The sequence below is a fragment of the Festucalex cinctus genome, chromosome 2 (genome assembly GCF_051991245.1).
Source record: "Festucalex cinctus isolate MCC-2025b chromosome 2, RoL_Fcin_1.0, whole genome shotgun sequence".
NCBI classification, from domain to species: domain Eukaryota; kingdom Metazoa; phylum Chordata; class Actinopteri; order Syngnathiformes; family Syngnathidae; genus Festucalex; species Festucalex cinctus.
The window spans coordinates 21,639,184-21,658,963 of record NC_135412.1 but is presented as its reverse complement, the minus strand read 5'-3'; the positions used below and the strand labels follow the sequence as shown (position 1 = coordinate 21,658,963).

Sequence of the window (19,780 nt, the reverse complement as noted above, 5' to 3'; positions counted from 1 at the left end):
CTACATTCACACCAGACGCAAAATGAACTTTTGCATCCCGTTATTCGCGCGAGTTTGATCACTAGTCAATCAAACCACTAAGTAAGACAATCAGCGGCTCTTTCTCAATATGTACAATACAGTTCTGTCTGGTGCACTTCCCAAGTACGATCTTATGACAACATTCTTCCTAAGTACACACGTCTCTTTGTAAATTGGAACGAACGGCTGTGTATTTGTTATCTCCCTGCACCCAACTCTGACATATTTCCGTGATAGCAGCACGAAATGCAACTTGGGATATTTTCCTTGCTAAGCCTTCATAAGTAACTGATGCTTCACTGATTTAAGCTAGCTGACAAGAACAACGTCAGAGTATTTCATGCGTTCTTGGTTTATTTGTACTTTCACTTCAAACACTACTTGGGCCGCAACTAATGACGTTTCACAAGATCACAAAGATGTAAACATAAATCGAGAAACGGCTAGCATGTTGTGGTTGTGCTAAAATTTTGGCTAAGACTGTTGCTAGCTTTATTGCTAGCATAGTGAAGTACAACAAACAGCTGTAAGCAAGTAACGAAATACAGTAAATATTACCATATCCCATTTTCCTTGCTCACCATTCTCTTGTCCTGCTCTCTCTTTTTTTTTTTTTTTTTAATTTTCATAAAGTCCCAGTATTGACAATTCCGAGATGATGTCCAAATCAAAATGGCGATCCATTCGGTGAAAGAAATCTTTCCGCCCATTGAAAACCATTAGACTTTGCATCTTGTGTTATTTGATTTGTGAGGATGATTTTGATTTTAAAATGTGATGAGATGTCGTTTGACTACTATCACAATCCGTATAGTTTGTATGATAGTTACAGGCAAAAGAAATACAATACGCCGTTTCTTTTCACCGTATAAAGGAAGAATTTGCATTGTGTTGCATTGAGGAAGTATCAGAAATGCCCGGATGTTGGAAATTGTCAAAGAGTTCCGGATACTCACAAGCAACAATTTTGCCCTCCATTCGGTTCAACAACTTCTGGACGTTGACTGTGACGCTCGATGAATACTGACATTTAAAATGAACCCTGAAAGCTCATGTATGATAATTGTCCCTGTTCAAATGCCAGTTGTTTTGTGACATATATTCAAACAAAATCACCTAGATCAATCATTTCAAAACATTTGAATGTGACCTATAACCTGTACAATGTAATTGATTTTTTTTTCATCTTTTTAAGAGGGAAAGTAAAAATGAACTCCTGAAATTATGTGGTTGCATAAGTGTGCACACCCCCACAATTAGGGAATGTGGGTGTGTTTAGAATTAACCAATCACAATCAAACTCATATTTCATCCATCCATCCATCCACACTGATCTATTTGTCGTAGTAGTAGTTGTAGTTTTTGTAGTTTTAGCCGGCCACATTTTACTGGTTGCCTATTAATGGCATGGCGAATGTAATCGGAAGATTGTTACATTTCAGTTTCATGCAGGACAACCGCGCTCGTTTCAATGAGTCGCCACATAATGTCGTTTGAATGAATGTCTTGTTATTTTGGCTGTGCTTGAAATGATTGTAACCAGTTTCCCTCTACCTCCTGCCTTCAATGTTTACTCCTACTTTCCACAGCAGTGTTTATCGATGTACTGGTATGCAAGTTGAGGAGGAGAGAGAGATGCACTCCCTCATGTAGTCCATCTACAGTAAGAAGACACAATGAATAACACTGACCTTAGTTTCATGCAGACATTTATTAAGACACACATGGCAGAAAATTGGCTTCTGGAACAAGAGTTTCTATTTCAGATTTCCCCCCAAATGTCAGCATAATAACCGCAATATGCTGTGTTTATATAAAGATGTGTTTGCTTTAAAAGCAAAGCCCTTGAAGAGGAAATTACATGTTGAAAATAAATGTGGAAAAGATTACATATCTGTGCGTTTTCCTGACTGAAAATGGTCTTTGAAATGTGTAGCATGTAGCACGTGGGTGGAAGGAAGAGAGAGCGCAAAGATAGACGAGGAGGAAGAACAGATGTTAATGAAATTAGTGGCAAACAAGGTCTGAAATTATGCATGGCGTGAGGAGAGATGGGATGCCCTCATGGGTGGGGTCTGGTTGTTCCTCCAGCACGTTTAGTCCATGTACAAATCCCTTCTCCACATTGGAAGAACACATCAGCATGACTGAAAGGCTGGAGGGAATGTTTAAGACAGAGTTTCAGGTTGTTTTTTTTACTTCTTCTTGTCCATTTTGAACATGCAGAATACAAAAGAACAAACTGTTAATATATCCTTTTCCAGCAGATTTTATTGTCAACAACTACCCCCAGGAATTTAATGTCATTTAAGCTTTTTCACACCATCTATTTGTAGTGTTTTTCTTTATTTAACATTTACAAATACGATTAATGTTGTCTTATTGAGATTTATTGTTGTCTTGTTTTTCCCGGAACAGATTTTGAATTCCTTGAATTCTGAGGAAATTATAGACCAAAACAAACATGCTATATTTTCTCACCAGTCGTCTGCAAACAATACAAATTTCAATGAATGACACACATTACATAAATCATTAACATATAACAAAGAGTAAAGGTTCCAAGACTGATCCCTGGGGGACGCCACAAACATGTCCAAACATTTTACATTGAATTCACTCAACACCACAAACTGTTGCCTTTCTTTTAAATAAGCTCTGAGCCCATTCAAGACTATAACTCTAATACGATAATGCTCAAATTTATTGCTCAACAGATTATGATTTATGGGATCAAATGCTTTCTGAAGGTCAACAAAGTCAAAACAGTATTGTGAGTTTCTTTTATCTATGGCAGGGATCAGTAAGCAGAGCTGCATGTGGCTCTTTGATCCTTCTGCTGTGGTGCTCTGTGACTTCGGAAAATAAATATACAGTGTGAGGGATGTAACGATAACCGCAATATCGTGATATTAGTACTGCCACAATATCGTCGTCGTGTTATTTAAATGCAACACATCTGTCAAAAAAGTCAGGTTGATTTCCTTTTGTGCAGTACTAGCACCCTCTGGTGGGCACTTTTTTAGTGCAATTTAATTTTCATTATGGATGTTTTAGCCCTTCTATGCTCAAAATATACACTAACTGTATTTTAAAACGCTAACTTGAAATCTTAACCCTAATATAAAACCCTATTTTGAAATTGTCACCCTAATGTAAAACCTGAGTTTAAAACCCTAATTTGAAGCCTTAACCCTAATTTAAAACCTTTGAAACCTTTAAACGTCGGCTAATGTTTCAGTTAGGTTAAAGCTTCAAAGTAGGATATCATTTCATGTAATTCCCCTGTGAATGCATCCAGTCTCTGTTGTTTGTGGAGTGAAGGAGTGTTGTGACAAATCTTGTGACTAGTCTTCTTTATTTTAGATTTATTGTATAATGAACCAACTAAAAGCATCCACGCAGTTATTGAGCCATGTTACATTTTGCCTAATAAATCATAGTGATAAACATGTACTGCTTTACTGCCAAACTTAATGTAGCTTATGACCTTTTTTTAAACTCATTAATAACAATTCAAGACAACAATATTTAAAAAAATAAAATAAAATCACTGGATGCAACTTTATTCACCTACTCCCAAAAAATGTCCATCCAATCTTGTAGCATGACATCATTGTTGCATTATGATTCACAAAGAGCTTTTGGCTCTTTTAATCATCTGTATAATGACAAGTTTGAGACATAACTCTCCCTGCCTTCACGCACACCTTGACGAGCAGTCGTCTCTCGGTTTGAGGACTTGCTGCTCGGATGTGGTAAGATGTGAAGTTCGTGTTCAGTTTTTGGCCTTGCGGCTCCTCAGGTGGTGATCGCTGGATAAGCAGCTGAAGGTCTGCGTGCAAGTAAGGAGGCAGATTGCTTGCTTTGTTTTTAGAAATCTGAGCAAAAGAGAGTGTTGGATTTAGTCGAACAAAATACTGGAACCAAATGAATGCAGGATTTTATGAAAATTTGTTGTATTCTTTTTTTATACCTAAAAAATATGAAATGTGAAAATTAATGATTTCCCCCAAATTGCATTGAACACACACACCTGGTCACTATATTGTCTCACAATTTATTGTGGATTAGGTCAAAACATATTTTACATGAGAAACATCTCACAAGTAAACCAAACGCATCATACAAAGGGGGAAAAAAAGAGAGAAAAATCCATTTCTTTTTATTTATACCAAGGGCAACGGCACTCCATAATTCATAAAAACAGAATTTAATCCGTTGAAGCGGACTTTGGTGCAGCAAAACTATGTTTCAGAACACAATTTCAGTTTGATTTTTTACGGTAGTTTGATCGTAAACTTTAACTAAGAGTGGCAATAAACAGCTTGAACACTTTTTTTGAGAACTTCCATCGTATCTCCAAATCCGTATCTCATATTTCTTTTGTTTACAAAACTAAACCAAAAATAAAAGTGGCCGAACGTCAATTCGCCTCTCAGAAACTTATCAGGTGTGGCAGTCATAGAAGGGTATTTCATAATTCTGCCTGTCGCTATAAGTCAGCGGCATAGATAGACGACAAAGAAACATTATTTGGAGAAAATTCTATTTTTGCAGAACAATTAAGTGGAATGTACAATTTAATTGGACAATTTCCCGCGGCAATCCTGATGATCTCAAAAGGGTAATAAAAATAGGTTATTAAAATTGTATTCTCACCTGAGTTATGCATGGGTTTATTCATTCTGCAAAGAGAAAGAGCAAAAGCAGTCTTGACTAATATTGATCGACTTTCAGCAGAGGTGGGAAAAGTACTCATACCCTGTACTTAAATAGAAGTACAAATACTTTGTGTTAAAATAAAAATAAAAGACTACGGTAAAAGTCAGTCAGTGGCTTGCAACAAGACCCATCGAAGAAAATCCTCCGTCCGCACAAATGCATGTGAAAAGGACCTTGAAAAAATATATATATTTTTTTTTGTATATTAGCTTGGAATTGCAATATTGAGGTTGGGTGGTTTTCGTGTGATGGAGTAATCTCAATTTGGTTATTTTTCAAAATCGTCCAGCCCTACTACACAAGTACAGAACCATGAAAAATGCACTCACATAAGCACAGTTACTAAGTATTTGTACTTCATTACTTTCCACCAAAATAATTTCCCCTGGGATTCAACTCTACCTCAGCTCCTCCCCTTCCAGCAGCTTGCGATAGGTGGCGATCTCAATGTCCATGGCCAGCTTGAGGTTCATCAGTTCTTGGTGTTCTCGGATCTGGCCGGCCAAGTCATGCTTGGCGCGCCTCAGGGCCTCCTCCAGCTGGGTGATGTCATTTTGGGCCCTCTCCAAGTTTTCGTCGCCTTCCGCGATTGCGTCGGTGATGTCCTTCTTCAAAGACTCTTCCTACAGGTAAAAGGAATATATGCAAGTGACTTGTACTCCATGTCAAAAACTCACGCTTTCAAGGCATCTAGGATTGGGTTGAGAGAAAAAATGAAGTTCTCTAACTGTTAACAACAGACATAAAAAGGCAAGACAAACTAATAGCAAAGCCGAAGCAAATTTGCGACTGATGAAATTTGCATATGAGGTGCAGGTATTATTTTTTTCCACTTGGGGTCGCCATCCACCCATTCCACACTAAATTATAGGTGACGATGTACCCATGCGTGCCCTTAAAAGGTGGGCGTGGCCTGTTGAGTGATAAGTAAAAGTCAGCAAATGATCATATAAAATTAGCCGGTTGTTAACTGGCTACATATTAGCGATATCTGGTGTTTAGTGACTGCATCGGTTGAGGCCACCTCGAAGAATGTTTTTTTGTTTTTTTATTTTACTTGTTGCTTTTGTCCAGTAAATCAATTTAAAGCACAATTTATATGAACTCATTCAGACCCACCAACGTATAAATACGTTCTTTAATACGTTGTCCTTCACTCCCAAAATCTTATGTATTGTATACATTCTTTTTTTGTTGCTTTTTTTTAGGCTAGAGCATACATAAGGCTTTGGTGCAGCTTCTGACCTGAGGAGGTCACTTAAAGCAATGGGAGTTATTACAAAAACAAAACGGCCAGCAGGTGGCAACAGAGTATAAGAGATCAGCCAGGGCCATGTGGCAACAAGCTCTTTTTGTCAGTGTTTTCACCAGGAATGTGAATATTGATGAAACTTAGCTATATTCTAGTGCTAATTGCTGCAAAACAGAAACAGATACAAACATACTATTTTTTCCTGATGAAAGAAGAGTATCTAGTTTTTCTTTTGGTAGGTTGCATGTTTTTATATCAATAGAACACAATATTCTGTGGGCCTTGCGAAATCAGTCAAAATCCAGTAAAACAGCCGGGAGCGAAGGGGAATGCTTCAGTGAAAATCGCTAGGAGAGAAAGAGTTAACTAGTGTTGATACTAGGCTATATTACATTAGCCAACAGTGTTTTACTTTCCTGTAGCTATGCAATTGTATAACTTAAGCAGTTATTGCACTTTAGTTTCTTTCATTAAGTGTGAAACAAACCCACAACTTTGGACATTCCGTCTCTTTATCCACTCTTTCCTCTGTCTGTAGTAAAATCGCCGCAAAATAGCGAATAATCTGTGATATTATCTGACTTTACAAATCTGCAACGCAGTCAACCCGCAGAAGGTGAACTGCGATATAGCGAGGGAAGACTGTATGTTTATTTTTACCAGAGTTTGTTTTCTACGCATGTACTTCTACTTAAGTGTGCGTATTTTTGTAAACTCTGGAAACAAACCTTTCTATTGAGAGCATCCAGCTCTCCATTAAGCCTCTGGATGAAGCGCAGCGTGTCTGAGATCTCTCTTTGTATTTCCCTCACTTCTTGCTCTCGCTGTCCTACTTTCAAAACCATCACGTCCATCTAAAAGCAAGCCAAATTAATCAATCATGTCAATCTTCTGAATTGTAACATCTTCTTCTTAACCTTCTTCTGGTTCCAGTGCTCTGCTTCCTCCCTGGTGCGAGCAGCAATGTTGCCATACTGACTCCTGACGCTCTCGACAATCTCATTCATGTCCAGAGATCTCTTGGCGTTCTCTCGTATAACCACCGTCTCATTCTGGATTTGCGATTCCAGCTCTTTGATCTCCTGCGAGGAGCGCAACGAAGTTAGTGGGGGTAAAAACAAAACAAAACAAAACAAAACAAAACAAAACAAAACAAAACAAAACAAAACAAAACAAAACAAAACAAAACAAAACAAAACAAAACAAAACAAGGAATAAACATCTTTGTTACGGTACCTCATCATAGCCAACCCTGAGGAAATCCAGCTGGCCTATCAGATCTTCCAACTCCAGAGCCAAATTTACAGCGTCCAAGTGACCTTCATCTGCTTCCTTTTGTAAAGCACAATTTTCACACATGAGAGCAACGACTAATTAGCCAAAAGTACGCAATTATCTAATATTTTTCACCTGAAACGGAGTCCTCGAGTTAAGGCGCATTCGACCTAACGTGTTTCGACTTTACAACGCTTACGGCCGGACCGCCATTTTGGCTCCTCGTCAGCCATTTTGGCCGCAGTGTTTTCCTCTCGTCCGCTATTTAGCCCTTAGCTAATGCTAGCGCTTGTGCACTTGTGGGAGTTTCTTTGGCTTTTTGGCCTTCTTTTTTCTACATCATGGCCCCAAAGAAGAAGAAAGCTACGTCTTCTATCAATGTTGGTCCAGAAAAAGAAAAGCAATTACCATGGAAACAAACCGAAAAAGCATAAAAAGTAGGGCTGTCAAAGTTAAAGCGTTAATAGATTAATTAATCACAGAACATTGTCGCATTAATCACGTATTAACGCATATTAATTGTACTATTTTTTTTGACCGCACTTGAGCCTTGAACGTAACCGCGGATGGTTACATTGAAGGCTGCGCAGGTCAGTGATTAGGTCAATGCACGGAATTTTCTACGCCTGTTGTTCCAAGATGAGAGGGGTGACTCCAGTTGGTGTGCTCGGTGGTAAATTTTGCTTTAAAAAAAACAACCCAACGCGACTTTAGATAAAATAAAAGTAATTTGCGTTTAGTTAATTAATAATTGCTGAATTGTACCCAGTTGATACGATGCTGTTACCAAGTTTTCATCAGTATTTAGCACGTTCTTTGCAATATAATTGCTGAACTGCACCCAATTGATAAGGTGCTGTTATGTTTTGAGCAATACACGCATGCATGCAATTGCGTACATGCATTTAATCAATGTTTGCAAATGACATTCAGATAATAAAATGCATTAATGTCAAAATATTACGGTATTTTGTATTTTATATTACGCAAGTAATTTAGCTGATTAATTGTGATTAATCAAAATTAAAAAGTGTGATTAATCAGATTAAACATTTTAATCGTTTGACAGCACTAATAAAAACATCACAGAAAGGAGAAAAACTGACGAACATTGGCAAAGACTTGGGCTTCAGGCGCATAGCATATTACTTGTTTATTTATTTTTAATGTATTTTAGATTTTTTATACAATTTATTTTGATGTAAATATTTGACTTAAGTTAAAATTCGGGTTACATTGTTAGCTTAGAAACGTAACTCTGACGTAACAAAAATAGGACTCCCTCTACTTGGGCCGCAACTAATGACCTTTCACAAGATCACAAAGACGTAAATGTAAATTGAGAAACAGCTAGCATGTTGTACTAAAACTGTGGCTAAGGCTATAGCTCGCTTGGTTCATACTGAAGTACAACAAACAGCTGTAGGCAAGTAACGAAATACAGTAAATAATACCTCATATGCCATTTTAGAATTAAATGTTCTACTGAATATCACATTACTAGTAAAAAACAAATTAATGCCTTTTGACATCAATAACCTGCTGGTACTATTTATGTCCACTTGGGGTCACCATACTCATCATACTTTTACTGTAGTATCTGTTTGTGTTTAGAAAGGCAGGGGCCTACCTAGCCTAGTAAGTGACATGGGTGTCAACGAATGAGAATCTGTTTCTTAATATCAAGAATGCAGAGTACGGTCTGGTGAACATTCAAGTATGGTTTTCCTAAGAACATACTTCCTAAGTCTCTCTGTAATTGAAATTTGAAACGGTTGTGCCCTTCTGACGTGTTTATGTAAAATGATCTTTAAAAAACAAAAAAAAAGTTTCAAACTTGAACCTTTTCAGCCATTGTTATAGCAATACGAAATGCATCTTGGGATATTTTCCCAGTCGTCTTCACAAGTAACCAACCAATACATACTTGGTTTAAGCTAGCAGGCAAGAACAGCATATTCAGGATATTCTGTGTGCTCTTGGTTAAATTAATAAATAAATAAATAAATTAATTAATTAATTAATTAATTAATTAATAAATAATAATAATAATAATAATAATAATAATAATAATAATAATAATAATAATAATAATAATAATAATAATAATAATAATAAAAAGCATGCTGATGCTCCAGTACCTTTTTGGTGATAATAAATTCATTCTCCAGTTCTGCTTTCTTCAGCAACTCATCCTCATACCTGAAGCCAAAATGAAAGAGGAAATTGCAGTAGTAGACAAGACGTGTCGGACGACCTTGACCTCTCACCTCTTCTTGCTGTTCTCTGTCTCTTCCTGGTTGCGAAAGAGCTCATCCTCAAGCTTAGCCTGGTCGTTGAGCAAATCGTCAATCTGTTGCTTTAGCACCTCCTCCGTTTGCTTCACTACGCCCTCAATCTTGCCCTCATAGACCTCCTGAGCTTTCAGGATTTTCAACTTTGTGTCCAGTTTTTTGTTCTCATCCTCCTGGTGTTTCACCTGAGAAACAAAGACAGGTGAAATATTTGAATTAAGAATGATAATAAGTTTCTAAAATGTCACTTACCAGCAGAGGAGACAAATCCAGGTCCAGAATGTAATAATAATAAACTCTGCAACAGTTTGGCTTTAGCCACAGATGCTTCACAGGTGCTTCTACTCAACCGGCAGGTAAACAAGCACCTGTAGCTAAAGGCAAACCTGTGGAAGGCTTTTTACTTTCTGGACCTGAATTTGCCACCTGTGTTTACGAACCGTCCAAATCAAACGCAATATATGAGATTTTTGGTTAAGTACAGTACAGTAGTTTTCTACTCTTTACATTGTCAAGTTACTTTTACAAGGTTGATGTTACATTATACTTAATTATTTCGAAAAATGATAAAAACAAAAACAAAACAGGTTTGTTTGTTTTAATTGAAATGTAAAATGTTTGAATGTTGTATTATATCACTGTTTTTATTGAAGAAATTAAGAAATAGAATACATAATTAAATTTGACAATCACGATTTTCCCATTAAAAGTACTTTAGATATACCACACCATTTTTTCCCCCCTTTGTCACAGATAAACAGGATATATGTCATATTGTTTCCATGATAAAACCACACGTGTCCTGTTTTGTTTTCTTTTAATATGTTTAACTGCTTTGCATTTGTTGAGCTACAATAGACTGCTTGTAGACGGCATGTTTCCTAAACACAAAAGTGATGTGGCTCTTCTCTTCCTTCCATTTTTCTGCATGTGGTCTTCAGTGGAAAAAAAGTTTGGACTCGAGTAGCAGACATAGGCTAAATAAATTGCATTATTGGAATAAATGTCACACAAGTATAGGCCAGTGTGTATAGGCTACTATAACTGACATGTCAATTTGTCATATAACTGACCTTTTCAATCAACCTGACGAACTTGTCATTGAGTCCCACCATGTCGTCCTTCTCCCTGAACTTGCTCGCCGACTGGACGTGGTTGCTCGCGAAGCTTGTAGCAGACTGGCTGCTGTAATCTCTTCCTTTGGACATGGTGAGGCGCTGAGCAACAGTGAGCTCACAACAGTGAGTACAAAGAATTGTGGCAGGATGGGTTGAGTCCACCGGATCACCTCCATTTAAAGCAGGGGAGGACCGCCTGTTGCCTCCCTCTACCTCTGCCTGCGTCCAATCCAAAGAGGTAAAAGTGTAATTATAGGTAAAGGTGGAAAAAGTAGCCTACTCAAATCCTGTATTCTGGAGGCTACTTGAGTAAAAATATACCGTACTTGATAGATAGATAGATAGATAGATAGATAGATAGATAGATAGATAGATAGATAGATAGATAGATAGATAGATAGATAGATAGATAGATAGATAGATAGATAGATAGATTGATGGTAAAAGGTTGAACTCTGTAAAAGTAGCGAGAGAACAAAAGAAAGAAATATAAATATTTCTCTTTTTTCTTTTTATGCTTTTATTTCTAGATACATTTCCGTAAAAAGCATTCATATAGATCTGTTTTTAAAGAAAATTAGCTGATGTGATAAGATAATAATAATTTAATTGGTTCATTGACAAATTCAGCATAGTCAAAAACAAACAAATAAATAAATAAATAGATAAATAAATAAATAAAAATTCCATACATAAATACACAACCAAAGGGTGTAGGCAGAAGCAAACGCGTTTCATTTATGTGCCTATAATAATAATAATAATAATAATAATAATAATAATAATAATACAGTATTGGATTTTTCCACATACTGATCGCCAAAATCAAAAAAGCCCATTTCTAAAAAATAAAAGAAAGCAAAGGTTTTCAAATAAAATAAAATTTCTCAGAAAAATAAATAGTACTAAAATAGCCTACATTAAAAAAAAAATAATAATAAAATAAAGTACAAAAGTACAGTAGCGAATTATTTGTACCGTACTTGGTTTTCTGCCTCTGACGTCACGTCAGTCACAGCCACCCCAAAAAAAGAAAGAAAAAAAACAAAACAACAACAACAACACAGAAAACGCAACCAGAAAAAAATAACTTTTTTTTTTTTTTTTTTAAAGATGTTTTTTGAGGATGTTATCCATGAGCCATTAGCATCGCCAGGGGGCGGACTGTATTGGTGCGTCAAAAAGGCTATAAAACCCCACCTGTATTCGTCATCTCCATCAAGTTTTGTTGCTGTCAGAGTTCGGTCCCGGTCTGACACCAGCTCATCATCTCATCATGCCTTCCAACACCGCTGCAAGCATGTTCGGTGGGGCCGGCGGAAGAGGCTCCAGGGCGTCGGTGGCCAGTTTGGAGGGGCTGCGCAATGTGCTGCGCAACGAGATGGACCGCCGGGACCGGAACCTCGCTCCGGCCCGTGCGGCCGTTCCTCTCACGACCCTCGTCCACACGGCCTCCGCCGCCGCACCTGCGGATGGCAAACAGACCCTGCGAGGTTTGAACGACCGGCTGTCCGGCTACCTGGGACGAGTGAAGCATCTGGAGAAGGAGAACCAGCAACTGAAGGATGAGATCGACGAGATTTTGGTGAAAAGGGAAACGCAAGTGGGACGCGACTGGGAAGAGCTTGAAAAGCCGCTGAATCACCTCAAAAATAAGGTGCAGGATCTTCTTATTGACTTCATGTGAATGCCAAGGAACTATGTAAAAGTTAGTTGAAGAGCTTCATTGAGACAAAAGTAGTGCACTGTAAAAAAAGTAATTAAATAGATTTTACTTTTTATTTTACATTTTTTTCCTGTTTTTTAAAAATACCATTTGACTTATAAAAATAAACTCTAATTTTGCATGTCAAATGTAAAATAACGTGAAATCACTGTAACTGTAAAATACATAAATTAAAAAAATATATGTTTTTTTTCTGTTCTAAAGAAAAATAAAAACATATATAAACTGTTAAATTACATTCTCAAATGTACTGTGATTTCACGGGTATTTATCTTGTTATTTAATGGAATACACTGTAAAATTAAACTTTAAAACCATAAAAAAAAATAACAGTAAAAATGCATTTTTTGTGTGTGTGTGAATTGACTTTTATAAAGATGGTAAAATTTATTAACATTTATTTTGAAAGCACATCTAAAGAGCCATGGTGAAAGGAGAAACCTTGAGTGAGTAAATAAATTAAATTAAACACTTTAAAACCCTGAAAGTAAGGCAATATTTAAATTTTTAATAGATTTTTGACAGCTTCTGAAAGAAGGCTCACATTATTTTGCCTGTCATATACTGTTATTTTACATCAAACACAAATTATTAAACAATATTTTTCCATAAAATGTCATTTAAAACAATGAATAACATCCAATTTCTGTAAATGTAAGCAATATTATTTGTAATATAATGCTTACTTACCGTATTTCTAGTTAATCAGATTGTTTTAAAATGAGAATTTTTTTAATGAAACACTTAAAACCCCTGAAAATAACGCACAATTCTAAAAAAAAAAAAAAAAAGTAAAAAAAAAAAGTAATTTCCCGTTATTTTACAGTAATGGCGCTCCAGCTGTCAGAAAATTACCGTTTTTTTGTTTGTTTGTTTGTGTTTTTACAATTTTTTTCTTCTTCAGGGTGATTTACAGCCTCTTGTGGCATCTATACACAATTACAAACCCAGGGTAGAGGGCACATACGGGGTTTCATTGTACATGAACTTTGTTGCAAATTGATTATACAATTTTTGGACCAATTATGTGATAGTGGGTAATTTTCTGCGTAGGTTTTGGGAATCACGGTTAAGTTAATTTTGAGGTACCTCTGCCAAATGTGTCTTTCTTTCCTCAGATAAAGGACATCACCTTGCAAAATGCCAAGCTTCTGCTCCAGATTGACAACACCAAACTGGCCAACGCTGATTTCTTGAACAAGTCGGTGTCTCGTAATGTACTTCTGTGTTTCCCAACCACAGCGCCGTGGCACGTTAGTGTGTCGTGAGACTTCATCAGGTGTCGTTACAGGGAACGAGCCACTTTCAAACTATTATTGTATTTGTGGTCATCTATCGATGCCAGCGACATAGTGACAGGCATAACTAAACGATTTTCTAGTCCATATAAGGGAAACAATCCAGAGTTCACACCAAGTAATTGGAAACAGTGTTATTATTTCAGTATATAGACCTTTTGACATTTTAGTTTTGTGGGATGCGGTGATATTTTTTCTTATGTGAGATATGTGCCTTGGCACAGTAAAGGTTGGGAAATACCCGTGTATCCAAAACATAAAATAAGATATAAGATAAGAAGGTATGTCTGTGTAGATTCTCAGTCATGCAGGTCATGATAATCAACAAAAGTTGATTTGAGGCTACTGGACTCTTTTTTTTTTTTTTTTTTTGTGGAAAACCTTTCACCTTTGCTTTTTCAGTACAAAATTTCATAACAATTTAGAACTGAAGAAGCATTTTAGATTCTCTTCATGATTTTACTTCTACAGTTCAAAATTTTTCTCAAATTTAAAAACTGACAAAGCCTTAAATTTCGCTTGATTTGGCTCCTTCCTTTTTTTTTTTTTTTTTTAGAGAGCTCAGTATTCATTCGACAGCCTTACCAAGTAAACATGTTGACACCATCACTGTGCGTGTGAGTGTGTGTGTGCGTGCACTCTTTAATTCACCTGAAACCCTTCACCTAAACCGGATACTTCAGTCGTGAAGTTGTCAAGAGACCGGAAGAAGGATCAACGGAAGGAAAGATGGAAGCAAAGTGAAATCCAACACCAACCAGGCGTCACCCTGCATCCACCGTTCCAAAACCAGAATCACTCACCGACCAAGATACATCTGTATTCCAACAGGATTAGGGAGACATCAAGAGACCAGAGGAAGGACTAAAGGAAGGAAGGATAGTTGAAGCAGAGTTGAGATCCACAAACACCAACCTCCACTGATTCATTGACCAGTGGGAGAAGAGAAATCTTTTTGAGTTTCAGTAGATTCTGGCATGGTGTCAGATTTGGCTCCTTCCATTCGACCGTGTTCTCGAACTCCAAAAGCTGTTTATGTTTATTTGCTTTTTGATGTGGCTTTTTCAGGTTTAAATAAATCTAAAATGAGGACTTGAAAAGGTGCTTTGGGATTAAAGGATTAAATGTTCTTCAAAAACCAAGAAGAGTCCAGTTCACTTGATTCAACTTCTGAGAACATTTGACAACGAAATAATAACAATTGCATTCCTGTTGTTGAATGCTGTAGGCTCAACGATGAGACGAAGGCACGGAAGGCGATTGAAAATGACCTGGAAGAGCTGAAGAAGAACATCCAGGACACCAAGCTGAGAAACCAGCAGACGCAGAAGGAGATCGATCTGGTGAAGGACGAACTGGCCATTTTTGAGCAAGACCACAAAAACGTGAGTCATAAAGATCAAAACGGTCAAACTAAAGAGCCGAATCCTCTTTTGAGCGTCTCGTGTTTGCAGGCTGTGGACGACCTACGTGAGAAGATCAAGAACTCTGAGGTGAGAGTGGAGATCGAAACGCCAAACTCCAACTTGCCCGAGATTGTCGACAACATCCGCAAGCAGTACGACAAACTTGCCACCAAGAACCTGAAGGAGACCGAGGAGTGGTACCGGAGCAAGGTACCCGACATCCAGACTTGTAATCCCTTCCTCTGCCTTTCTTCACATCACTGTGCTTCCTCTTCAGTTTGAAAACATCAAGGCAGAAGAAGCCCACAGCAGCGAAGCGCTGCAATCGGGCAAGACGGAGCTGAAAGATCTGCTCAAGCAGAAACAATATCTGGAGATGACAGTTCAGGGTGTGCACGGCACGGTGAGGCGACATCACCTTTCTTTCGAGTTTGTTCTCAATACTGCGAGTTGGGGCCTACCCCAGGTGACTTTGGGTACACTTTGGACACTTTGCTAACCACTCGCAGGTTATTTACTAGGGGTGTGAATTGCCTAGTACCCGACGATTCGACTCGCATCACGATTCATAGGTCACGATTCGATTCAATACCGATTAATCCCGATATGAATTTGCATGTCAATTGTTGCGATTTTTTTTTTTGCTAAAATTTAGAAAATAGTAATTAGTAAACTTGTAGATGTACACTGTAAGATTTGTATGAAAGGGTATTATTTATTTATCTGAAACGTCAGTCTTATAACTGTGAGCCACTGTTTTTAACAAACAGGTTGCAATTAGTTTCATGTTTGAACAGCGTTGAAATAAAATATTAAGGCTTAATGTTCCATTAATATAAAATTCTTCCATGCTTAAGGTTTGAACCCTAACATAAGACGTTTTGTTGAATATTTTCCATCAAAAATGAATGTTTAATAATCGATTCGGCCGCCTATTGATCAAGAATTGCGCGCTGTGATATCGCGATATATCACCGAATCGATTATTTTTTTTTTAAACATCCCTAGTATTTACTAATCCAAAACCGAATATGGGCTGTTTTTGGTGTAGAACAGCATGTAGATATGTTTATGTGCCTCCTCCATTACGTGCATTCGTCACACCTCCAACCTTTTCTGAGTGTCTCCAATATGCCACCTGAAACTGCTCTTGTACAAAAACAAGTACAGGGTGTCTCAAATGAGGTCATCCGTATGTGACAGAGTGACTAATGCTGTCACTAGCGAATATTTTTAGAATTGATTATTCATTCAACTAATCTGTCATTTTAATTTTGCATTTAAATGGATACTTGACTCATTGCACAATTTTCAGCAGTGAAAAGTTAATATTTTGTCCAGAATTAATTTGATAACTTAATTATTTTTCATGTACAACTACTGTAATACCTTATAAAAAGTAATTTTTCTACTTGCTGTCGACTGATGATGACATCACCCGTACTGAGGAAGTAGGAAACGGCCAATCATGGCTCACCTGTTTTCTGGGTTTGGTCAGTAAACTGAGCCATGATTGGTCGTCGTTACCTACTTGCTCAGCACAGATGATGTCATCATAAGTCGACAGCAAGTAGAAAAATTACTTTTTTAATGTATTAATTGTACATAAAACATAATGAAGTTATCACATTAATTATAGACAAAATATTAACTTTTTATTTTCATTTTTCCCTGATTCCTGTTAACTATTTGTATAGTGATTAAGGGGGGTATTGATTTTTTACTATGTTCAGTAATTCGGTAATTGTTTTCTAAATGTCTTCTTTCATAAAGTACAACAGAAATAAGGAACAACTACTGTTGATATGCTGAAATCGAGGATTTGGACAACTTTAAATTTAAAAAAGCTAAAAAAAAATAAAATAGTCGATTATTAAAATAGTTGTCGATTAATTTGATAATCAATTACTTGTCGATTAATTGATTATTTTTGACAAGTCTATAGTAGACTGCAGTTTTTGTAAGCATAAGTTATCAAGCGGAAGATCATGATGTTGCTCACGAGTCGTTACACTTGAAATCGAGTCCTTGTCGACCAGGGATGTCAAACATCCGGCCCGCGGACCAGACCCGGTCCGTCAAGGGGTCCAATCTGGCCCGTGACAGCAACAGCAATTTTTCACTTCTGTTGTTGCCAATTTTTGTCACTGGAGGCATTCTGAATTGTTGCTATTAATTAGGGTTTGATGCAAAAAAAATTGCGTTAAGATGTGTTAAGAAATTTCAGATTACTATGTAAAATAAGAGAATAATAAATATATTCAGAATGTGTGTGTATTTATTTGCACAAAAAAGGAAATATCTGACCTGTCATTTATAGCCTATTAGGCCACAGACATAGGCTGGTGGTCTGGCCGACTTGAGATCATTTTTGGGTGAAAGTTGCCCCAGAATTAAAATGAGTTTAACATCCCTGACATTGATTGAATGCCTTCTCTAGGAGTTCAGTGTTTTATTTTTTTCCCCATGAAAAACGCCACGGACGGCATACATTGTCCTTTTTGCTGCGGAAGTGTGACGCCCATCCTAGACTTGTGCTGGACTGCTTTTAGGGACAGAAAAATATCTTGCCAAGCAAACATTTAGCTAAACTGTTTCAATGTCAACGGGTAAGAGAAGTAATGATATGCTCACACAAATGTCTGTACCGTAAAACAAAAGAGAAAAAAGGAAGTGCATACTGTAGCGACCTTTGTAACCCGTCCACCTTCCACTGACTGTTTGCAGGTCTACAATCTGGAGGAAAGCCTGAGGTTCACCAAGCTGAATAACGGGCAGCGACTGGGCCCGCTCAACCGGACGATCTTGGACTTGGAACAGCAGCTGAGGAAGGTGAGAGCGCATGTGGAGAACCAGCTGGAGATGAACAAGGACCTTGTGTGCGTCAAGATGAGGCTGGAGGCCGAGATCGACAACTACCAGCAGCTGATGTCAGGCAATGTCGACAGGTGGGAGCAGTAACATCATCAGAAAAAAAATGACATCACACTTCTTATGACACTTTTTTTGCAAACGTAGACATGACTTAATGGTCATGAATTAATATTTTGCGCATATCTTTTATGTATATCATGGTCAATTTATTTTTTTCCTCCCCACAACATTTTCACAAGTTTGTATGCTCTTTCTTGATAGCTTGGACTTTTCTTCCGAGGATGCTCTGGCCCACGGTAAGTTCTGCATCCAATTGGTAGAACAAATCAAGTATGAGTGACCTGATCTTTGACAAAGCCAAGCTTGATCACATTCGGTTGGGAAAAATACAAGTAGGTCAATACTTTGGGTACAGGTGTCCGTTCATTTGTTTGAATGAAATTTAATTGCGCTGTCTTGATAAACTTGCCAGCAAGCTGAATTCTCGCGGTATTTGTCACAAATACTACAAGAATCCATCTTGTACCGCTCCGCGGATCCGTTCACAACTGACCGTTTTGGGGGGACATGCAGCTGTAAATAAACCAGGAAGCACCGACGCCAGAGGAAACAAACAAACTTAAAATTGATGAATGGATGCTGCAATTAATTCTATTCTCGCAGAATTACTCACCGTTTCCTTGTTGAGTGTTGAAAAAAAGGCTCTTTGTGCATGTCTAGCTGGTAAAATGTTCATTTCTCCCGTTCGACGAGAACAAAGACGACATTTTCATCCATGGCCATGATTGGTTAAAACAAACGTGCACGTTGCCGCTTTGTCCAATCAGTTCGAAGTATTGTCCAGAATGTCCCGCCTTTCCCGAGTCCCAGTTTGATAATGTGAAGAACTCCCTTGTGTGAAATTATCAATCTGGCCATTGTCAGGTTGTAGACTTGAATCACTGCATGCAACCAAATAGTGACCAATATCGCAATTTGCTGACCTTGCTCTCGCACGTGGTTCGGACCAATCACAGAGCGACATTGTCTTTGGGGGCGGGACATGCAACTGTGACGAAACCAGGAAGCCAGGGGCCCAGCACCTAACATGGACGAATAGACGCTGCAATTAATTGTTACTCACAGTTTCCGTGTTGAATGTTGAACAGTGAGGAGTGCTCCATGCATTTCTAGCTGGTAAGATGTTGTTCGTGCCCCCCCACCCCCACCCCACCCTTCGGCAAGAACAAAGACGAAATTTTCACTCATGGCCGTGAGTGGTTAGAACAAACGTGTAGAATGACGCATCGTCCAATCAGCTCGAATTATTGTACAGAACGTCCCGCTTTTCCCAGACCAAATCACTGTGGAGATGGATATTGCGGAGCATATCCATCTGGCTATTGCCAGGTTACCATTTTGTAGGTGGGAGAGGAAATCTGACTCTTTCTTTGTTTTCTTTCAAAGAGCAGCAAAGTTCTGATTGGGTCACCAAAGAGCACGAAGCGGCAAGAGAAGTTGTCAAGCAAGAAAACGAATCAGCTCCCCCAGAAACTCTTGAAGTCAAAGTCGAAGCTTTGACCGAGCCATCTGACGGACTTGCAGTCAAAAATTCAAAGATTAAGAAGCGCTCCTCTTCCTCGTCCTATTCTGAGTCTGAGGAAAATGCCAAGAATCAGGGCCAAGAAGAAAAAGCTTGATTCAATGGTTTCTTGCGGTCATGTAAACGAACCTGCAAATGTCATTTCTGGTTAAATACAGAGTAATAAACAATGTTTTTTTTTTGGTATTACACACTTTCAAAATAAAGGA

At 37.9% G+C, this 19,780-nt stretch overlaps 3 protein-coding genes across 3 annotated transcripts in view; 2 read left to right on the top strand and 1 right to left on the bottom strand.

Annotated features, from left to right (window-relative positions):
• The window catches only part of btla (B and T lymphocyte associated), a 252,007-nt gene extending 241,900 nt beyond the window's left edge, over positions 1–10,107 (top strand). The window contains exon 7 of the transcript XR_013282404.1: positions 10,097–10,107. The gene's annotated coding sequence lies outside the window, so the exon portion shown is untranslated. The remainder of the gene's footprint in view (positions 1–10,096) is intronic.
• On the bottom strand, positions 3,766–12,221 carry LOC144014153 (intermediate filament protein ON3-like). Its single transcript, XM_077513731.1, has 10 exons — positions 11,886–12,221; positions 10,641–10,904; positions 9,544–9,752; positions 9,415–9,475; positions 7,235–7,330; positions 6,916–7,080; positions 6,727–6,852; positions 5,149–5,369; positions 4,684–4,709; positions 3,766–3,902 (listed from the first exon to the last, which is right to left on the bottom strand). Exons 2-10 carry the CDS (start codon positions 10,773–10,775, stop codon positions 3,895–3,897), a joined length of 1,047 nt encoding a protein of 348 aa, XP_077369857.1. The 5' UTR covers positions 10,776–10,904; positions 11,886–12,221; the 3' UTR covers positions 3,766–3,894.
• Positions 11,863–19,771, top strand: LOC144014150 (keratin, type I cytoskeletal 18-like). The gene is made up of 8 exons (XM_077513729.1): positions 11,863–12,342; positions 13,530–13,612; positions 14,938–15,094; positions 15,164–15,325; positions 15,393–15,518; positions 17,843–18,063; positions 18,251–18,285; positions 19,436–19,771. Exons 1-8 carry the CDS (start codon positions 11,962–11,964, stop codon positions 19,666–19,668), a joined length of 1,398 nt encoding a protein of 465 aa, XP_077369855.1. The 5' UTR covers positions 11,863–11,961; the 3' UTR covers positions 19,669–19,771.
• Positions 19,772–19,780: the final 9 nt, after the last annotated feature.

Bases quoted from the DNA above. Each gene is read 5' to 3' on its own strand.
- LOC144014153 (XM_077513731.1), bottom strand. From the start codon at position 10,775: ATGTCCAAAGGAAGAGATTACAGCAGCCAGTCTGCTACAAGCTTCGCG. The intron at 9,753-10,640 runs GTCAGTTATATG...TTTGTTTCTCAG, and splicing joins TCGTCAGGTTGATTGAAAAG to GTGAAACACCAGGAGGATGA. The intron at 5,370-6,726 runs GTTTGTTTCCAG...TTTTACCTGTAG, and splicing joins TGGATGCTCTCAATAGAAAG to GAAGAGTCTTTGAAGAAGGA.
- LOC144014150 (XM_077513729.1), top strand. From the start codon at position 11,962: ATGCCTTCCAACACCGCTGCAAGCATGTTCGGTGGGGCCGGCGGAAGA. The intron at 15,326-15,392 runs GTACCCGACATC...CTTCCTCTTCAG, and splicing joins AGGAGTGGTACCGGAGCAAG to TTTGAAAACATCAAGGCAGA. The intron at 18,064-18,250 runs GTGGGAGCAGTA...CTTTCTTGATAG, and splicing joins ATGTCAGGCAATGTCGACAG to CTTGGACTTTTCTTCCGAGG.